This window comes from Varanus komodoensis, unplaced genomic scaffold, assembly GCF_004798865.1.
Source record: "Varanus komodoensis strain SLA01 unplaced genomic scaffold, ASM479886v1 scaffold2, whole genome shotgun sequence".
Lineage (NCBI taxonomy): Eukaryota > Metazoa > Chordata > Lepidosauria > Squamata > Varanidae > Varanus > Varanus komodoensis.
This window is the reverse complement of record NW_025335568.1, coordinates 2,282,581-2,303,829: the sequence shown is the minus strand read 5'-3', so window position 1 is coordinate 2,303,829 and position 21,249 is coordinate 2,282,581. Positions and strand designations below refer to the sequence as shown.

At 56.3% G+C, this 21,249-nt stretch overlaps 1 protein-coding gene across 1 annotated transcript; it reads right to left on the bottom strand.

Annotated features, from left to right (window-relative positions):
- Positions 1 to 344: 344 nt before the first annotated feature.
- LOC123022518 (C-type lectin domain family 4 member F-like) lies at positions 345 to 10,775 on the bottom strand. The gene is made up of 6 exons (XM_044428266.1): positions 10,354 to 10,775; positions 7,849 to 7,968; positions 6,619 to 6,723; positions 5,898 to 6,049; positions 4,705 to 4,817; positions 345 to 1,586 (listed from the first exon to the last, which is right to left on the bottom strand). The coding sequence occupies exons 1-6, from the start codon at positions 10,430 to 10,432 to the stop codon at positions 1,436 to 1,438; spliced, it is 720 nt and encodes a 239-aa protein (XP_044284201.1). The 5' UTR covers positions 10,433 to 10,775; the 3' UTR covers positions 345 to 1,435.
- Positions 10,776 to 21,249: the final 10,474 nt, after the last annotated feature.

Genomic DNA, 21,249 nt, shown 5'->3' with positions numbered 1-21,249 from the left:
AGCAAAGTATTGGAGCTTGTATGTTCCCTGCCCCCGCCCTACAGGACGAACAACGGGGAATGAATGGGGTTGAGAGAATGGCATGCCTACCATTGTATTCTGGTATTGTGGAAGGTTTCAGCTTGGCCACAGAATCATAGAGTCATAGAATGGCAGAGCTGGAAGGGGCCATGAAGGCCATCTAGTCCACCCCCTGCTGGTGCAGGACACCAAGTCACACCCTCCCACTCAGGGGGCTGCCCAATTTCTTCTTGAATGGCTCCAGTGTGGGAGAGCCCACCACCTCTCTAGGAAACTGGTTCCACTGCTGTATTGCTCTGACACTGAGGAAGCTTTTCCTGATGTCCAGCCTGAAGCTGGGTTGCCGCAACTTCACTGGATTATTCCATGTCTACATGGTGGTTTTCCCTTACAGTTCCCCAGAAGCTTTTCCCAGGCAGCCAGATCACGGACTCGTTTTGAGTGTGTTGCATGCAAGGAGTCGGCTGCGTTCCAGGAGAAAGGTAACGAACAGCCTGCTTTTGCCAGTCCCGGAGAGACTGTTTACGTTCTTCTCAAGAAACCTGGTTGCTTGGGGAGGGCTGCCTGGGCCCTGCCTGATCCAGGAACTCCTTTAGCGGAAGCAGCTCAGGACTCCGTAAAGGAATGTGCACTCGGCCAGAAGCTGCCTTAAAAGTCAAATCTTGGGGATGCCTTGCCAGGGGCCCCCAATCAGGGAAGCAGAAAGGTGGTGTAGGGGCACCCTTTGGCTGGCTGAAGTCTGTCATGAGGGGTCTACTCAGGAGGAAGGGGCTACTACAAGGTCCAGCTGCAAGGGATGTCCCAGCTGAGAACTAGGAGGAGGAGGACCTGCTGTAAATGGCCCAGAGAGTTTGGGCACTTGGGTGCTGCACCGTCTCGCAGTGAATAAATGTCTCCCCATCCTCTAGCAGCCTCTGCCAGGCCATTAGCTCTTTTGCACCCGTTTCCTCTCACTTTGCGCTCATGGACAGTGGCCTTTATGGGAGGAGAAGGTTGCAGCCATCGCAGTTTTAATAAGGATGTCGTAAATGACAAATGTTCCGGGTCAGCCCCCGGTGGATGGGGCTGCTGGGAAGAACAGCAGAGCCAGGAAATGAACACAGAGCAAGAGAAGCTTAGTGGGGGAAGCAGCGGGGTGGCCGCTCCCAAGGAAAGCATGACCTCACCAGAGCCCCCACACTCTTCTCGGGTGTCCTCAACCCTGCAGGAGTCAAGCAATCAAGGAGAGATTTCATAGCAGACGGAGCAGTGGGCGAAAGTCCTGCAGGCTGCAGGCACCCAAGTAAAACAGCAACAGAAAAAGTTTGATAGATTAGGAACTGCTTCTGAGTTCCCGAGATCTCTGCCATCGTTGGAGGAAGAATGTGGGGCTGGATCACCCCTCTGGCTGGTGCGGCTGCTGATATTCTTCTTCTCAGGTGAAGACGGCCTTGCAGATCCATTTAAATTTATGCAGGCAGCTGTTGTCATTCCATGACTTCAACACTCCGGTTTGGAAGTGGACACAGTCTTCCTGCTGCTGCGGTGCTTGATCCCAGTTGTCAGGTTGTCCTGATGACCAGAAACTTGAAAAAGCAAGAGGGGTGGAGGGGAGGGGGTGTTGTGTCATGGCGAGGAGACCAAAAGACTTCCCCATATTGGTGGGAAGCAGTGCAGGAGCCGTGTGATCACCCGTCAGGCACATCCTGGCAAAACCTGAGTCCCGGGGAAACCAGGCAGAGCTCCTTGTCACAATGTGTGCAACTGGGGTGTGTGTGCAACCTGTTGGGAGCAGGAACCGTGTGGTGCAAGCCGGGGCTTCAGCTCTGTGGCCGCTGCGCAGGAGACCCGCTCCCCGGCGCATGTGCTCTGTGCCGGCAGCCTTCGTTTGTGCTGCTGCAAGTGCCGTGGACGAAGGCTGCCGGCTGCCCCACTGAGGCTCGCAGGCTGGGAGGGGCGGATTCTGCAGGGCTTCATCGCAACGCTCGGGCGAAGCCAGCCAGCGTCTCCTCTCTCATCCTCCTGCCAGCAGGTTTGGACTCTCGGGTGTCTGTGCCTGCAGAACTGCCGCATGGCACGTGCCAAGCGTCATCCAGTGCCTCCCCGTATTCTGGGGCAGGGCTCCTCCTCCACAGCCCTTTCCACTCCCTAGAACTGCCGCACAGGCCAGCCAGGCAGGGAGCTCTGGCACCAGGAAGTTGCCCGGAGAGGAATTGGCTTCCTGCGACTCAGCAGGTGATCTGAGCCAGACTGCAAGGAAAGGGACAAAACCAACCCAGGCTTCCTTGGGGCCGGGACATGGACTTCAAACATGCTGCCATATTCGCATATACTATTAGATCATATAATCTTGTGGCTGCCTAGTTATCCTGCCTAGAAAGCTAGAAATGTCTCGTGTTTCGCACTGACAGCTGGCAGGAGTGCGGAGCGTCTGTCCAAGGCACCATGTCGCCTGGGGAGCTGGCAGCCCAATCCGCGTTGACCGCCAAGGAACACCGGCTTGTTTCCCTCTTTCCTCCCATTTGTGCAGAATGAGGAGCAACCTGGAATAGGTCTCTGGGCGGGGGATCATCAGGATGCCAAGTTCCAAACTTAGAAACTTTATAAACATGGATAGAAATGAGGGAGAAAACAGATAAAACATTCTACGTTCTAGATAGCTTGCACTAGACCATTCCAAATTTACTCGTGAGGTGCAAAGTTCACTCACGCTGTTCAACAGAGGCTCTCCAAAGCCATCGGGCACAAGCCTCATCTTATCATCATGCAGACCTGCGGTGCGTCCTGGCAGGCCTTCCTGCACGAGGCATTTATCACGCGCTCGTCATGGTTGCTCTTCAGACGACTGTCGCCCTCCAGTTTTGCTTCTTTGTCTAACCAGCCCTTTCTAAGAGGGATTTTTTTTAAAAAGCAGGACGACTGTGGCATTTAATTGTGGAAGAGAGAGAACACCATTCCCTCTGTGCATTTGCACTGTTTTGCTGTACCAGAAAGGGAACTGCTGCGCTTGTGATGCTGAGATCTCGATTCTGCAGTGGAACTGAAAATACTCACAGCAGACCGACAGCTCCGTATTTTCATGCAGCTGCTTCCCTGTCCTTTCTTCCCTTTCTTCTAGCGCTTCCTCTAACTGCTCTTCCCTCGGCACTTGCTTCCCCCCGCACCTTATTTGATGAGTTAACTGTTGCCCTCATCAAACGTTGGGGTTTGTCCCACCCCCAGGGGCTTTGGAGCCTTTCACCCCAAACCTGTTTCAGTCTCAGTAATCATGACGCACGGCCCACCGCAGAGGTGGGAGCCTTCTCTGCTTGACTTCTCCACTCCTTCGAGGAGGAAGGAAGGCAGTTGAGAAGGCTGGCCTTAAACGCTCTGACCTGGAGCTGGGTTCCGATGTCATAGAATCATAGAACAGTAGAGCTGGAAGGACCCATGGAGGCCATCTAGTCCACCCCCCTGCTGCTGCAGGACACCAAGTCACACCACCCCGTTCAGAGGGCTGCCCAGTTTCGCCTTGAATGCCTCCAGTGTGGGAGAGCCCCCCACCCCTCCAGGCAGCTGGTTCCCCTGTCGTCTTGCTCTGACAGTGAGGAAGCTTTTCCTGGTGTCCAGCCTGAATTTGGGTTGCTGCACCTTGAGCTGATTCTTGCGCTCTGATTTATGACCTGAGAAATCATCTATGCAGCTGCGCATGGCAGAAGGGAAGCACTGGGAAGCACATTTCTGCGTGCGGCAGCCGACTGCAAAACCGCCCGGGTTGAACCTAGTGGCTGGGCTCCCTTGTCCCCCGCAGCCGGAGGGGTGGGTGGCCTGCCTTTTTCTAGCTGAGCAAAACCGCTGATGCCACGGAGGGCTCGCCAGAGTTTCTACCAAGTTCAGTTGAACATCTCACACGAGCTGTTTTAGCTGTGTAAGTTATTTTTGCCCTTTGAACGTTAAAAGCTTTAATGTTTTCTTTTTCATCTCACATTTGCAATTTGGAAATCCTGTGAACTGCCCAGGGAGCTTTGGCTGCTGGGGTATGTAGACGCGGCATGAAATAAATTGATATATAAACTGGAAGCAGAGACATCACCCTGCCAACAAAAGTGTGTATAGTCAAGGCTATGGTTTTCCCACTTGCAATGTATGGCCGTGAAAGCTGGACCATAAGGAAGGCTGAGCGCCAAAGGATTGAGGCCTTTGAATTGTGGTGCTGGCAGAGACTCCTGCAAATCCCTTGGACCGCAAGGCGATCAAACTGGTCAGTCCTGGAGGAGATCAACCCTGACTGCTCTTTAGAAGGCCAGATCCTGAAGATGAAACTCAAATACTTTGGCCACCAAATGGGAAGGAAGGACTCCCTGGAGAAGAGCCTAATGCTGGGAACAATTGACGGCAAAAGAAGGAGGGGATGGCAGAGGATGAGGTGGCTGGATGGAGTCACTGAAGCAGTTGGAGTGAGCTTAGGTGGACTCTGGCGGATGGTGGAGGACAGGAAGGCCTGGAGGAGTGTTGTCCATGGGGACACAATGGGTCGGACAGGACTTCACAACTAACAACATAAACTGGAAAGGGCTGAGCACCTGCTAAAGAGGATCGGCCCTCTGGTTCCTTCCTCTGAAAGGTTTCAGACAGGGGTCGCTTGCACATCAGCACCAGTGGCAGAACCAACTCCCCCCCCCCCCCCGCACCACCTCCCAGCCGTGACTGCTGAGCGTTGCCTACCTGTTTGTCTGGTTATATATGGTGCCATCTGTCCAAACCCAGGTGCCTTCTTCCTCCTTGTCTGTGAGCCCAATCCAAAACTTCTTCCCACCAGTCTCTTTGAGAAGATATTCCTGGAACGACAGTGTCAAGCCACGCAAGAATATTTGTGACCCAACAAAGAAAGAACAAGGGGGGAACAGGGGGAGAGTGGGGGCGGGGGGGAGAGCGAGGGAAAACTCTTCTTAAATCAGGGCTCAGGCATAGAATACATCTAGCATTGTGACCTCTAAGTTTGACAAGGATTTGAAAGGGTGAGAACTGCTGGCCTCTCTCCAGATGTGTGGCTTGGCTTGGGGGTTTGCAGGCAGGTGAGTAATCCCATTTTATACCAGCTATATGCGGAAGGACACACTGCAAAGGTCAGCACACATGTTCCCAAAGATCACTGCCAACATCAGCGCTTCTCTTTCAGCTTTATGGGCCAGACCATCACTCTTCTCCACGTCTGTTGAGAGGTGGAGAAGAACCCCATGCAGGTTGGGTTTCCATCTAGGCCTGCATAAGGTTGCACCTGTGCAGTCCTGGGTCCCAGTCTCAGCTTTTAGGTCTGTGCATAAGCGATACGCATCCTATCCTGGGGGTCTAGGGTCTAGTCTAGCTAACACTGGGCTAGTCCTGAGGGTATATTGGTGCTGACACATCATTGTAGCAAGGCGTGAAGTATAAGATAAAATGAATAAAACAAAATGAAAAGCAATCTTGCCTTCTAACAAGGAACAAGAGTTTTCCTTTATTAAATTGCAAGTTCTCCCAGGTCTGTCAATGAGTTTTTTGTGGATGGGTCCCAATGGTAAGGCTATTTATGCACGAGCAATCCATTAATCAATCCATTAATCATGTCGTGAGTGGAGCCGGCTGGAGCCGGGGGTCAGACTAGATGGCCCAGGAGACCCCTTCTGACTCGCGCTGTTTCTGTGTTTCTAACAGTAGGTCAGAATCATGGAATCCTAGACTAGTAGAGCCGGAAGGAGCCAGAGGGCCGTCAGGTCCAGCCCCCAAGCTCAACCGTCCCTCCAGCTGTCTCCCGAATGCCTCCAGTGTGGGAGAGCCCTCCCCACACAGTTCTCGGATTCTGCGGTGTGGGAGGGCAGGGCGGAAGGTCCCCATCGCACGCCCTGTGGCCAGTATGGGTGGGAAAGGGGACTGCTCACCATCTCTCTCTGGGAGGTGACAGAGGCCAGGTGTGCCCTGTACTCTGTGCAGGACTCCTCCGCGTCCTCCCAGGACTTGGCTGCCTGGGAGAAAAAGTAGAAGCTCCCGTCGAAAAACTGCCAACCGGCAGAGATCACTCTCTGGACATCCCCTTTTGGAGCAAAGGACAAGATGGTTTGCCTCATCGAAAGCAGAAGAGGGAAAGGTGGCCACACCGGGATGGTCTGTCCTGGGCCAACAGCCACGTGGCTTCCCTGGCTTGGGGGCTTCGTCTGGCCTCCAACACCCATCATCCGTGGCCAAGTAAGCTTTTGGCTGCCAGGCTCTCGCTTAGGGAAGGCGATAACAAAGAGCAAGTGGTGGGCGGCAATCAAGGATGGAGGGAGCAGCCCAAGACCACGGTCGTGTCGTTCCTCGATAAGTAGGGGGTTGTGCAGGGAAGGTGGGCAGAGGAGCTCACCCCCCGCACAGTCTCTCCCAGCCCGCCAACCTCCAGACGTGTGGGACTCCAGCACCCATGCTCCCCCTCCCAGTGGCTGGTTCTGCTTCCTCTCTGCAACTCGACCCGCACCAGCACTGGCGCTCTGCAGATGGGCTGGAGCGCAGCTCCCCTCCTGCCCAGCCGGCAGGGCCACCACGGGCTTTTCCGATTCCCTTGGGCGTGGAGTGGGAGGCGGGGGAGGCCAGTCGCCCCCGTGGGCCAGCGGGGCTTCTACTCACGGTAGCGTTCTTCGGCAGTCCCACTGGTGTTCTTCAGGTGGGACTCGGACAAAGACAGTCCCTCACTGAGGGCTTCCAGCAGCTGGGCAGACGAGAGCACCGACCCTGGTGGAGTCAGGACAGGAGAAGGTTTGGGGCGAGTGAATTTGGAAGGACGGCCGGGGCGATCCTGCCCGCCTTAATGCGCGAGTCCCATTCAGCTCCCCTCCCCTCCTTCCAGCCAACATGATGGGAGTTGGACTCCCACGCAGCTGGAGGGCAGCAGGTTTGGAAACATCCCTCCGAAGCACACGCTGCTTATGCTCCAGGTTGGGGTGCTTTGTACACTGAAGGGGGTTTGGTCCAACTGACAAAGATCCTGCTGTTTGTATTGAGCCGTTTGATGTAGACCCCACTTCTCTACTAAAACAGACACTCAGGATGGCTTTCAAAGACCAGCTTCGAGTATTAAAACACATCGCAACACACGAAAAACGTAACAACTGCAGGATAAAAACAGCACGGAGCATCCTACAGGCGAAAACCTTCCTGAGGACCATGGTCTTTGCCTGCCATGGGAAAGACAGCAGAGGGGGTGCAAACCTCGCCTCCTGTGGGAGGGAGTCCCACAGCCTGGGGGCCACCACCAAGAGGACCCGTTCCGCCTCGCCCAGCAAATGTGCCTCCGACATCGGCAGTGCTGAAGGAAGGGCCTTTCCAAACCGCCTCCAGGGCCTGGAGGGCTGGGCTGGTGGGGGCAGGTCGCCCTCAGGGAGCTTCGTAGGTTGTCCGCCTCAGGTTGCTTTCGGAACCGTGCAGGTCCTGGTAGCCCAAGTGCTGCAGGTGGGTCTGCTATCTGACCAGCTGAGCTTGGGCAGCTGCAGTGCTTCGCCCCCGTGTCCCAGCAGGGCCCTCCCACACCCCCGGAGTGGAAGCCACCATCTATTTTGTATTTGCCAGGTGGAAGCCGAGTTGGGTGCTTCGGGGACATCATGGGGAATTCAGAGCAATGCCTTTCCAGCAGCTCGGCAGGATGGCTCTGCGACTCTGCAATGGTGTTCTTGCTTTGCGCAGGCTCAGGGGCACTCTCTTTGCCAGCCAGCCAGCCAGCGCCGGTCCAGCAGAGCTGCAGCCAGGCTGCTCAGAGGCGGCTGCCCGAGCTTCACCCCTTCCAAGGGCCCTGGGCACTTGGAAGAGAGGAAACAGAGTTGCGGGTAAGCAGATGAAAGGTGCGAGGGCCGCTGTACTTACACAGAATGACCACCACGGCAGAAAAGATGGCCAGGAGGAGAACCAGGAGAACCAGGAAGAGCACGATGGAGATGGTTTTGGCGTGAGATGAGGCACAAGCAGATTTCTTTTGAGAAATGTCTGGAAGCAGAGAGTGGGAAAACAGTTGCTTGCCTGCCTGCCCGCCTGCCTGCTTGCCTCCCTCCTGTGGGATTCCGGCATGGACAACCAACACCTGAGGCCAAAGAGCCCCACCTGTGTCCCAGGAAGACCATCTGCTATGGTGCCAAAGCGGATGGGATTTGTTTACTTTTGGGACGTGAGCAGGAATGGGCGGCACCTGCCAGTTCTCCTCCCTACGCTGCCCTCCTCTGGAATGCCCTTTGGTTTCTGGCTCGGCAGCTATTGTGTGGATGGGCCCAGGAGTGGTGCAGCAGAGCCTAAGGGCAGAAGCAGGTGGAGGGCCGAGTGTGTGTGTGTGTGTGGGGGGGGGGGGGTGGCCCGGAGTGAGCTGTGTGGGAGGCAGCAGTGCAGCTTTACAGGCAGGCGAGAAAAGAGGCACCTCCCAAGGGGCGCCTCCTCTGCTACGAGGCACACCGAGCTGGGCGCGGAATCGCCCCCCTTGCTCCCGATCCCCCCCGGAAAGCAGCCGGGACCAGGGACGGCCCCGCCTCCCACTGCTCCCCGGGGCTTCTATCACTCACTGTCCCCACTCCATTTTTCTGGGACCTGCCCCCAGAAGCAAATCGGTTTGCTTCTGGGGGGATGTCGGGATGGCTGCCTCAAAGGGTCTTTGTGGCCAGCGGGTGATACCGATGTGGCTCTGCACATCTGGAAGACGCCAGCTGGGGAGGGCTGGCCTGACAGCCGTACCCCCAAGGGGGGCGGGGAGGTGGGCCGTGAGGCTGGCTCCGCTCCGTGTGGCCTGAACCTGGGCGATGGAGGCCACCGAGGGAGAGGTTCCACCGCCGGCTTGGCAAGAGTGGCAGAACCGTCCTCGGGAGCTACCGGTGCGAGCAGCCCCAGAAGTGCCCACGCAGCCTCGGGAGCGGCTTTCTCCCCACCAGGAGCCGAGGCCGTTTGCAGCTTGGTGTGGCTGCTTGGTCTCCCCCAACACCCATTTCCACCCCCGCCCCCCGGAGATCAGAAAGGGTGCGCTGGGTTTTGGTTGTGCGCATATTCACACAAGCGACAGGTGCGTGATGGCAATTCGCTGCTGTCTTGCCACAACTCCCTCCTGTCCACAATTGCCCATCTGGCTGAATAACTGGAGGGGCTGCACCGCCAGTGGGCGCCACGCTGGGGAAGGCAGTGCCGCTGCGCCGCGGCCGAGCTGTTGTCCACCGCCGGGCACCAGCAGATCTGGGCAGGGCAGCCGGAAGCATCTTGTCGGAACGGAAATGGCTGTTATCAGGCCCCTGCTGCACCCGGCCTCCAGGCCCGCGGAGGAAGCGCCACAAATGCAACACAACTTGTCGCCTTTTATTTGTGCCCTTAGCTGTGGCATTTATGTGCCGCCCCACGACCACGTTCTCCACGTGGCTGGCAGAATAAAAGCAAGCTAGAAAAACAGATGGGTCCACAAGCGCCTCTCAGTTGCCGTCTCTGAAAGGCCAACATGCCTGCGGATCTTGGCCTTCCTACCGTTGCCATGGTTGTGCTGCAGGGGCCGCTCTGCCTGCCCAGCAGGGGCCGAAGGGGGCTGCATGAACCAACCTGCTTTTGCCCCTCAGACACATTTGGGGTGCAGGGATGCAGCGGCCCACTATCAATATTCTCCACCAGCTCAACTCCTCCCTCTGCTAAAGTCCTGTGAAGCTCGGACTGAAGCCTTTCCCCTAACAGAGTTCCTTGCCCTTCTGCTCCTCCAAGCCAGCTCTTTCTGGTGCCGCTTCTGTGTTGCGTTTGAGACAGAGAAACACAGAAACAGCGAGTCAGAAGGGGTCTCCCGGGCCATCTAGTCTGACCCCCAGCTCCAGCCGGCTCCGCTCACGACATGCCCACCATGTGGACGTCCAGCCTGTCCTTGAACACCCGCACTGGTGGGGCCTCAACCACCTCCCGTGGAAGCCCATTCCACACCCTCGGGGTCCTGACTGTCAGGAGGTGCTTCCTGACAGTTAGGAAACCTGCACTTCTTTCTGGAGAGCGGCAAGCGACGGAGCTCGGGGGCCTGGCATGCCCTCCGGCTGACTTGGCTTCTTTCGTTTGCCCGCTGCGCTGGAGTTTTGCAGTTGCTTTTTGCTTCAGGCAACTGTTTTCACTTCAGGTTGGTGCCCCGTCGGTGAGGACAGGCTGGACATGCACATGGTGAGCGTGTCATGAGAAGAGCCGGCTGGAGCCGGGGGTCAGCCTAGATGGCCCAGGAGCCCCTTTTGACTCGCTCTGTCGCTATGTTTTAATGGCCAGCCCTAGTTCTGATGCCTCGTATTCTGTATTCAGTAAGCAACTCCTATTTTGTCTGAGAAAAGCACGGCACCTGTGCCTTATTAGCAAGAGTAAGAGCAGGGAAGCCCGTGTCCTTACCATGGTCTTCAATATTCATGGAATTCTGATAGAAGTTCTCCTGAGCCCTCCTCCTGCCTTTGGTCAGAGCCTTGGACATGGCTGCCTCGCCGGCACTGTCGCCATTGACTGGCTGTTCCCCTTGCGATCCAGGGTCGTGCCATTATGTCATTTGCATCTGTCAGGAGTTTGCTGTCACGGCATTTTGAGGCTTTCCAAGCTGCAGGCAGCTGAAAACTCGTGGGTTTTGAGGTTAAACACTTCCTGGCCGCAGCTTCTGCTCCTCTTGTGTCCTTCTCAGGGCTGGAAGTCATACCCACCCGTTTTGGGGCTCAGCTCTGGTTCTGAAACTTCATCAGTGCTCTCTCCCTCTCCCTCTCTCTCTGCATGCTCTGGAACTCCCTCTCTGACTTCTTACTATCCTCAGGAGCACCCTTCCCATGGGCCGAGGCCAGCCACACAAAAAGGACAGCCTGGACAAGCTTTTCTCTGATCTTGCTCTGGGCTTTAGAAGCTTCTAAGAAACACCTTCAAAACTCAGTGTGACTGCATGCCTCGATCCTGCAAGAAGGGTGTGTGTATCGGGGGGGGGGTGTCTCACCTGGCCTTGCCCTCCACTAGGGGTGCAGGACTTCAGGCCTGGGGTCTCAATCCAGCCGCCCAGGAGAACGCGTCTAGACCGAGCCCCCTTTCCTGGCTGGCCCCCCTCCCCACTTAGCCCGTGGCAGGATTTTAAATGGGGGCGGGGGGACAGTCCTCAAGATTCTCTTTCATCCCCAGTGCAACTCCACAGCCACATGGAAGTGCTGGGAGAGGTTTGAGAGAAATTTGTGGCTGGACACTGTCGTTCTGTGGAGGAAGCCGTGGCGGTTTTCGACGGAGGTCTGCGTGCCGTGCCGGGTGGGACACAAGCCAACTGCCGGAGGCTAAATTTGGAATGCACAAGACGGAGTTGCTTTAGGCCAGCGGGGCCAGGGGTGGGGTTTTACTCTGGCTCTGCCTGAAGGAGCTGGCATGCAGCTGGGAGGGCTCCTGGACCAGCCATGCTTGAATATTTACCTGCAAATTGAGAAAGGGAAATATCCCCATTGAAGGCCTGGTCTAAACACACATGATGGAGCAACCGTACTGAAGCCCAGCGGGTCCGAGTGTGGTCAGAAATCCAGTGCTACCCTGCACTTCTATGAAAGAAGAGGAGAATTTAAATGTGGTATATCAAATTTCCTTGTGCTGTTTTTGTTGTCAGGTGAAGACCCTCTTGTTCATCTGGGCATCTTCAAATAACATACATTGTCCAGGACTCTCAGATTTGAAATCTGCATTTTATTTGATCACCACACTTGTATCTTATCCTGTATCGGTGTCACTTTGATACTGAACTCATTGCAAGCTGTCCAGAAAAGTTTGTGCTTATATTTCTGAAGCAGCATACAATGGCCAATAGCATTTCGAAACTGCATTTGGAAACAATTTTGCTTAGAAAATACATTTACAAGGACCAAATGATGTTTGCAATTCCATATAGGATTGCAAAGGGTTCTCCGGGGAACTGAATTCTGTGTGATGAGTGTTGACCGCCCACAGCAGGCCAGCCAATCATGCCACAGCACCGGCTGAATGGGAAGAGTTCTGGAATGTTCTACATCACAGGGAAAGGTAATTGGAGCAGCTGAAGAAAGAAGCAGGTGCGGGAAGAAACAGGTAGAGAGGAGATACACCGACTGAAGTCCTACCAGATACGGACAGAGGCAACTCTGGGTGGGAATGGGATTCCTATAAAGCTACCTTGGACTGGGGTCAGGGCATTAGTTATCAGGACGACTTATCTGGCCCTGGGTGCTGCAGTCTCACATTCCAGCACTCTGGCAAAGACACCAAAGGGAACCATAGAAACAGAGCGAGGCAGAAGGGGTCTCCCGGGCCATCTAGTCTGACCCCCGGCTCCAGTCGGCTCCACTCACGACATGCCCACCATGTGCACGTCCAGCCTGTCCTTGATCACCCTCACCGATGGGGCCTCAACCACCTCCTATGGGAGCCCATTCCACACCCTCGGGGTCCTGACTGTCAGGAAGTGCTTCCTGGCATCCAACATGAACCTTGTTTTCTAAGCTTTACTCAACTGAAATGCATCCCGCCCTCCTCCACAGGAGGAACCAGGCCTCTGCCCACCTCCGTGTGACATCCCCTCACATACCTGTATGTCGCCAACAGACTCCCTCTGAGCCTCCTCTTCTCCAGGCTGAAGAGACCCAGTTCCCTCAGTCTCGCCTCATACGGCATCCCCTGCAAACCGGCCACCAACCTTGTGGCCCTACGCTGCACTGACTCCAACCTGGCCATATCCTTCCTGTAATGAGGGGCCCAAAACTGAGCACAATGCTCCAGCTGTGGGCACACCAGTTTCATCTGGAGTACCTGCTCCTCAGTTGTGGCCACTGCCAGTTTTAGTTTCACCTGCGAATCTGATCAGCAGACTGTTCACCCCTCCTTCCATGCCATTTATGAAAAGATTGAACAGGATCGGCCCCAGGACAGAGCCCTGGGGGACCCGCTCGTCACTGGTCGCCATCCTGATAATTCCACACTCTGTGAGATTATCTCATTACAGAAAATCCCATGGCATAACTTGATGGTTATAGTCTTCAGATATCACGCAGCTGATGGCAGGTAGCTATAGGCCCTTGGAATAGGTCCACATCGAGGCAGTGGATGGACAGGTTCCTAGAGCCCAACTTCCCAGACATTCCACAGCAGGATGAGGGACCCACGTGGCGTTTCGCTGCTCCTGTGCCAAGCGAAGGGATCCTAGAGACAGGTGGGAATTATCCGCCCCCTGCTGCAGGGAGCAAGGCCAAGTCTGCGACCTGAGCCGGAGCCTCTGGGTGCCACAGGATCTCGGTTGCTTTTCAGACAGAGAAGGGTCCGAGCTCTGCTGCTCTTGAGACGAAGGAAGGGATTCTAGAGAGGCATCAAGCACAAGATCAGTCCCACCACCGGACAGCGCCATCCCAAGGCATTCAGGAAGGGGGAGAGGCCATTGTTGGGAGAAGGAGCCCCATGACCAAAAGCATGAGAGAAACAGGGGTGCTCGTGGTCATGGGTCCACTGTGGGAATGTTCGGCAAACATGCGCTCCCCTTAGTCACCCTCGCTCGCGGCTGCCTCCTCTCAAGTCTCCTGCCAGGACTTCTTGGTGGAAGCTTGCTCCTTGAGGAGGTCGCGTGGTAACGACCTGCTCCGTTGTGCAGCCCTTGCAGCGGAGCTCGAGATGGGACAGCGGGCCGAGTGAGCATCGGGCATGGGGGCCAAGCCATTCTCCACAGCCACCAGTGGTAAGTGCCTCCCCTGCTATCGTTTGCGCTCCCAGGACCGAACGCGGCCCCTCCACCAGGGTGGCTGCTCATCCTGCTTTGCAAGGGAGCACTCCCATCGCTCCGCCTGCCTACCTGTCCGTCTGTCTGTCCACCCATGCATCCACCCACCCTCAGTTCTACGTGCCTTTTAAAGATGGAGAGTAGAGTGTGCCCTGGGGCTCCGGACGAGGCCCATCGGGGTGAGCACAGCTCCACCAGCCTGTCTTCTTCCACAGCGGGGTGAGAGAGATTCCATTTCTATGCGACTCGAACCCATTCCTTCTCAGTTTGCATCAATCCATGCAAGTCACCATGGGAAAATGCTGTGCAAAGTCGGGTGCTCATCACCAGAAGGTTTTTTAGGGTTGCACATTTCTTCTTTCATTGTGCAAAACTACTATTTTTGCAGGAAGCATGCTCTGTTTTGTGAGGATGCCATACAAGGCCACTTTCCTTCTGAACTTTGCTTGCTGCCTTGTTCCTTCTTTCAGCCCTGGGGACTCACGAGGCAGGGACAGCCCCTCTCACTTCTGGCTCCTTCCTCGTCTCCTCCTGGGGGTGTTCTGCGGCCCACTGTTCCCTCCCCTCTCGGTTTCTCCCGCTGCCCTTCCTCTCTTCGCCTCTCATCCTTGCTGTTTAGGCAACTCTGGCCCTCTGCAAAGTCAGGTTTCCTGTGCTGGGAGACAGGCACCTTTCAACAGATCATTGCTGTTTTGTGGGGATTTCAACCTGCCCTCTTTCTTTCTCTTTCTCTTTCAAGAGAGAGCAGGGCAGATTTGGGTGAGAAGGCAAAGACCGTGGCCCACATCAACCGTCCCAAGGTCTAGCCCTGCCACGTGCACCCCAGAGATGGACCAGGAATAGAGACAGCGGTGCCAAATTCCAACAGAGCATCCCTCACACAAGCACCCCGTCCCTCTCATGCGCTGCCGCACTTTCATGTCTGCTGCAGACGAATCACTGTTGGTTACCTGGGGTTACCTAGCAACCTGCCTGGGGTGTCCATAAGTTATATTTCTCACCGGGAATCCTGGGCCCAGTTCTGGGCACCAAGATTTAAGCAAGATGCAGAAAAATTAGAGAGGATCCAGAGGAGGGCAAGAAAAATGAGGCAGGGTTTGGAAGCACTGCCCTGTGAGGAGAGACGGAAAGAACTGGGCATGTTCAGCCTTGAGAAGAGAAGACTGAGGGGGGACATGGTATCCCTCTATAAGGACCTCAAAGGCTGTCACAAAGAGGAAAGTCGAGATCTCTTCTGGCTGATGCCAGAGTGCAGGACATGGAAGAATCAGGTCAAGTTGCAACAACCCAGGTTGAGCCTGGGCATCAGGAAAAGCTTCCTCTCTCTTGGAGCAATACGGCAGTGGCACCGGCTGCCTGGAGAGGTGGGGGGCTCTCCCACACTGGCGGCATTCTCAGCCACCTGAGTGGGGTGGGGTGGCTTGGTGTCCTGCAACAGCAGGGGGCTGGACCTGGTGGCCTTCATGACCTCTTCCAACTCTCCCATTCTATGAGTCGATGAGTCTATAAGCCCAGGGGGCCAACGCATTGGCTGAACCTAGCGCTGCTCCCATGGGCTGGTTTATAAGACCCTCTGGGCCGACGTGCAACCCACCCTAGTTACCCATGGCTCATTAATTAACCCACTGTGGTTTAATGTGTTGTCCAATCCAGTGTAGCTTGCTAAGCCACGGTCAAGCCAAAAATGAAAGGGACTCCTTGGCAAAAGATTGTTTCTGCTCTGGCCAAGGGGTCCAGCTGGTGGGGTTCCACTGAGGGCTCTGCACCAGCAGAATCTTCTGCACCTCCGATGTGCTGCAGTGGAGTCCTGGATGGGGCCCAGGGGGCTCGTTCGTGGGCCTCAGTCCCAGGAGAGTGGGCTGCTAGATCAAGGTGTTCTCTTCAGTTCCCGGTACTTTGCACCACAGGAATCCTGAATGAGCTTCTTTGGACTGACCTCTTGTTCTGCCTGGCACCGGATTCCTACTTGGGCCTATTTCGGATTGCTTGCCTGTGTTTGAAATTCGGCATGCTCTCAGACACTGCTTTTAGAAAACTCACTATTTGACGGACACTCCGGCACCTTCTGATCTTGGCCTGCTTGCCGTAAGCGGTTCTCCCTGCTTTTCCCTTTCCTGCGGATCAAGGATACAGGCGTCTAAAATACAGTGCTTCATTGAACCGGGCCGACCAGGCAGGGCTGGCTTTGCAATACGGAGCAATTAATAACGAAGTTATTGACAAATAGTACCAAAGTTGGCTTCCCTCTGGCTGATGGAAAGAGCTCTTGCCCATGTCAGGAGCTGACTGGAAACTGAAGCCTCCGCCTGCCTTCCCTCCAAAAGGACACAACTGCACCCTAAGGGAGGCCCGTGTTGCTTGGGGCGAGACATTATAACGTAATTGGTCTGCTTAGCAACGAACAGCTGGGCTGATGCGCTCACACCCTCCGCGTTCTGCAGTGGCTCCCCCCAGACCAGTCCGATTCTCGCCAGCCACTTGGTCAACCTCGCTCGCTCACCCCGGCATTTCGGCAACACGTTCCAGGCCCTCCTCCTCCTCTTCTAGCCCCCCTTCAGAGTCTGCGCTTTCTATCTTGGAAGGCTGTGCTGTGAGAGAAGTGGGCCCAGCCCCTGCACTGCCTTTTGCCGTGGGAGGTGGACTGGCCCCTCCGGCTGCCCCGGGATCCTCAGGATCAGGCCATGTATGACACACGCTCAGCCCCACGGCCTCGAAAGGCCCCGGCCTGACAACACTGCGCATCGTCGGGCAAGTGCAGCTGATGGTCTCTGTGCCAGAGATTGTGCAACAGCCGAGTCAGAGTTCATTGCTCGAAAATTGTGCCTGACCCTTAAAAGCTTTTGGTGGAGTGTATCTGGGGGCAAGAATGACTGCTTCTTCTCAGATTTTGACTGTATACCCCGCTTTTAATCCTTTTATTCACCTAATAGTTCATAGCCCAGATACATGGATAATATTCTTTTATTTGCCATGGTAGCCGGAACACCCTGGAAGGGTTTTACAGGTAGATTAACGTTCTATATGAGCATATGCCTTTAAAAAGTTAGACTGCTCCTTGGTATATTATTAAGACAAGGTTCTGCAACCTTTTGGGTTGGTGGGCCCATCTGAAATCTTGAGAGGGTCACGGGCGCTCTCACACAATGGCTGCTGGGGTCGGGGTCGGGGGCTTGCGTTCACCAAAGGGCTAACGGGGTTGCCGTGGATGAACCTGGAATGTGTCTTTCCCAGAAATCCAACTGGGAATGCTGTAAGAAAAGCGACCTACCCAGTAAGAGGTGGGATCCGAGTTCCACAGCACAAAACCTCTCCTTGGTCCACCTGCAAAGATGATGGACGGGGCAATTTCTCCAATTAAAGAAACTCTTGAGAAATAAGAGACAGTTGTGAGGGTCAGAGTGCATTTAATTTTTACATACAACCCACCCCTAGATTAAATATTATTTAGTGAATGTTTAGTAACTCTTTATAACAAACACATGTTGTTTTGCAGAGTCACGTAAAACCGTGGCCAATAAAGAGGGTGCCCAAGCTGTAAAAAGTCGTAAGCGATTCAAGAGTACGTAAGTTACTCAAAATTATGTAAGCTACTCAAAAGTGCGCAAGTTACTCACAGATGGTTCTTTGTGCACCTGAGGAGGGCAGTGGGAAGAAGCGGTGTGGCACAGACCCCGCTCTCCAAAGCAGGACTCTTCCAGTGGTTTCTCGCTCCAAAAGCAAGCAAATTTCATACCTCTGCTTGCAATGCATGGCTGCGAATACACAGGCATCGAGCTTGAGGCTCTTCTCACGGTTTTTCAGAGATTATCCCCATGTGGGACCAGCACAGGACTGACCCCCCCGCCCCCGAGCAGGGAGGACGCCCGGCTGTCCCCACTCCCGAACGTGAAGAGGAGCGGCTGCAGCTCGGGGAAGCGGGGCGCTCCTGCCGGCAGGAAGGGCCGCAGCTGCCAGCCCTGCTTCCGCCGCGTCCCCCAAATGTCTCACTCTGCCAGGCCCTTCTGAGGGGGTGGGGGGCACCGGCGGTGCCACGTTCTCCAGGCCGCCTCCGGCCAATGTCCCGTCCTCAGCGAGGGCCCCCTAAGCAGGACGCGGGCTGGCTGGGCCAGAGCCCCGGCTGGGCAGAGCTCCCCGCGGCCGTGCCGGGGGCATCTTTGCTGCCCCGTGGCGGGGGTGAGCTGAGGACCACACGGCTTGCCGGGGGGGCTGCCCGCCTGCGGCTTCCTCGGTGCGAGGGGGAGGGGGTGGCAGAGGCCCCGCAGCCCAGCTGCCTGCGGCAGGCGGAGGCTGGCTGGTGGGGTGTTTGGAGCAGCTCCCCGCCCCCATGGGGCCCCCAGCAGTGGCTGCATCAGGGGCTGTGGCCCTCCTGGGGTGCCAGCGCCCCTCTGGGCTGAGGATGCGCCCCGCTCGCCCCGGAAGCACGGGGCAGAGGTGCATCTCTGCCTTGGCATGGAGCGGAGTGAGCCGTCAGCTCGAGACCGACGGGGACTTAGCCGCCTCAGGGCGAGACGGAGAACGTCCGCTGGTCCCCAGCTGGTCGCGCAGCACTCTCGGGGCTGCCAAATGAGTGCGAGCGCCTCCGGGAAGATCCCCGCCAGAGCTGTTGCTCTGCGGCTCCCAGCCTGCGGACCACATCGCGTCGGCTTTGATTTCCCTCCTGAGCTCTCTGTGGTGGCACCCCTTGGTGGGTGCTGGGACAAGCATCAACGGGGCAGCCCCGGAGCTTCATCTGCATAACGCCTGCGAATCGGATGTGATAGACGAGATCCCTCCCGAAAGCGGAAGGGCAGGTGGCCGATCGCCACGTGTCCGAACGCAGCTCCTAGCACTCCCGCCTTCCGGCCGCGGTGGCAGGGGCATCTGGGGGCCGGAGTCCCTCACGTCCAGAGAGTTAACGCCTGGAGAGATCCCACCTGCCTCCTCTGCTCCAAGGCATGAACTGACTTTCCAGTGCAGATGACCTCACCCAAATTAGCCTCTTTAGCACAGGGCTGTTTTCTGGGAAAGCCCCATCCCTGGTGGATGATGAGGGAGGGCCTGCAGGCAGAGGAAGGGGGAAAGCTCTCTGAGCCCGGGAGAGTCGTGCTGGCCAGAGGTTTGGGGCCGGAGCTCAGCCTGTCCTTCTGCTCCTGCAACACGCACTGGCCGACCAGGTTCGTACGGCACGACAACCTCTCATGGGTCGCGTTGACCAGAAACACACCAGCAAGCAAACCCACATTGGGCCTGCCAGGACAAATTTGAAATGGGTTGCCATCCACCGAGACCCCTCCCGGGGTGCTGCTTGGGCACCTTGGGGGGTCTGGCAGCACCCGTCAGAAAGGGAGTGCTGGACCTTAGCCGTCGAGCCAGATGTCGCCATCGCTCAGGGCTGGGGAGGGTAAAAAGGGGAAGGGGGAGAACCCCGCAGCAAGGCAGCCTTGGCACGTCAGACGGGGGAGGTGGGGAGGCTGTGCTGGTCCTGCCACGGTGGCCCCTGTGACACCCCTGGCGAGGTGCTGGCGGAACAAGCAGCCCAGCTTGGCTGGTTGCAGGGCGGACGACGTGACATACAACCTCGCCCCTGGTGGGACACCCCCTCTGCCAATTGTTCCCGCTAGCCTCAAAGCAGGACCCAACCTGTCCCAAGTTGCTGCCCCCCAGAGGTCATGGACCATAGCCCCTGTGAGCCCCAGCAAGCACGGCCAACAGTCAAGGATCATGGGAACCGTAGCCCCAGGTGCCTGGTGGGGAGCACTGGGTCCTATCCCTGCCGCAAAGCAGGAAGGATTTATGTACTTGCGCACCTGTGGGATATTGGCCTTTGTTGAGGTTGTTCAGTCGCAAAGTTGTGCCCGGCCCTCACAACCCCATGGACAACATTCCTCCAGGCTCTCCTGGCCTCCACCTTCCCCCGGAGTCCACCCAACCCCACACCCACCCCCCAGTGACCCCATCCAGACACCGCAACCTTCTCCTTCCCAGCATCAGGCTCTTCTCCAGTGAGTCCTTCTTTCTCACCAGGTGGACAGAGTATTTGAGCTTCAGCTTTAGTATCTGTCCTTCCAAAGAACAGTCAGGGTTGATTTCCTTTAGGATTGACTGATTTGATCTCTCTGCAGTCCAAGGGACTCTCAGGAGTCTTCTCCACAGTTCAACAGCATCAGTTTTCAGTGCTCAGCCTTCCTTATGGTCCAGCTCTCACAGCCATACATTACAACTTTGACTATACGCACTTTTGTGGGCAGGGTGATGTCTCTGCTTTTTAGCCCACTGCCTAGATTTGCCATCGCTTTCCTCCCCAGGAGCAGGCCTCTTTAATTTCTTGGCTGCAGTCCCCGCCTGCGGTGATTTTGGAGCCCAGGAAAATAAAATCTGCCACTACTTCCATTTCTCCCCCATCTATTTGTGCCTTCTCTCTCTCATTGTGCTTCAAGAAACACCACGTGATATCCTGAATAATGCTGTGGATTTCTTCCAAACTCGTAATGGCCTGTATGCCGCCGCCGCGACGTGCGTGGTCCTGGTTTTCATCACACTTGGGGTGTTCATCTTTTGTAAGTCCGACTCCTCCAGTTCCAAAAAGCCATCGGAAAGACTGGGCCTCAGGAGGGTGGGAGGAGCCCAGCCCTCACCAAGCCCTTGGGCTCCCACGGATTTCTGTGAGTGGGGGAGGCATCACGAACCCCCTCCCTTTGCAAGGGGACGATCGCCCGGAATTCCTGCTCCCGGCACTCTGCGGTGCTTCCCAGGAGAAGAGGGCAGCCAGCTTGCCTGCAGGCGTTCCTTCCTTCCTTCCTGCCCCGTCCATGGCACAGCCAGCAACACGAAGCCCCTCTCCACTTCCCCGGGCCCGGCCTTTCCCAGGGGCTTTGTACGGAAATGCTGAGAAATGCTCCCCCTGGCAGTGGGCACCCCGGTCCCTCCCCTTGTCCTTTCCCGGGAGTGTTGGTGGGCTTGACCCAGGTTCAGTGGCCTTCTCAGGATGGACAGAGGCCAGGGCTGTGGAGGGAGGCAGCCACTGACAAGGGGGAGGTCAAGGGGGCTCCGGGCGCTTCTCTCCAGTGAGCTGGGCAGCAGTGAAAACGAGCGGCGGGTGGCGAGGAAGGGCAGCAGAGACCCAGAGCGGGGGGAGAGGGCAGGGAGGACAGCGAGGTGGAGGAGGGCTTGGAAGCCTGGGCGGTGGATGTGGAGCTGCATTTGTGCGAGAGGGCAAGCGAGAGCGCATGCTTATCCATGGGAAAGTTGGTTGGCGATTGAGGCATGACAGAAGAAGAGGTGGGATGAACAGAGAGGAGACGGATGAGGCAAAGAGCCTGGCTTCTATGGAAGCGTTTCTGCTGGGTGCTGAACGTGGCAGATTCAAAGCAGCTGCCTAGTTTGTTGAGGCTCAGGCCCCGCTGACGCCTGGTCAGAAGTTGCTTGTCCCTGTGACTTGCAAGGGCTGCAGCGGCAGCTGGTTTGCCATGGCGCCGGGAGAGCTTCCCCGATTGCAAACCTGCGCACAGGCCTCCAAAGCTGCCTGGTCCCACCTCATTGCAGAAAGAGCCATGCTTTTGCTA

Bases quoted from the DNA above. Each gene is read 5' to 3' on its own strand.
- LOC123022518 (XM_044428266.1), bottom strand. From the start codon at position 10,432: ATGTCCAAGGCTCTGACCAAAGGCAGGAGGAGGGCTCAGGAGAACTTC. The intron at 6,050-6,618 runs GTGAGTAGAAGC...TTGCTCCAAAAG, and splicing joins GACTGCCGAAGAACGCTACC to GGGATGTCCAGAGAGTGATC. The intron at 4,818-5,897 runs GTGAGCAGTCCC...CTGTCGTTCCAG, and splicing joins TCACCTCCCAGAGAGAGATG to GAATATCTTCTCAAAGAGAC.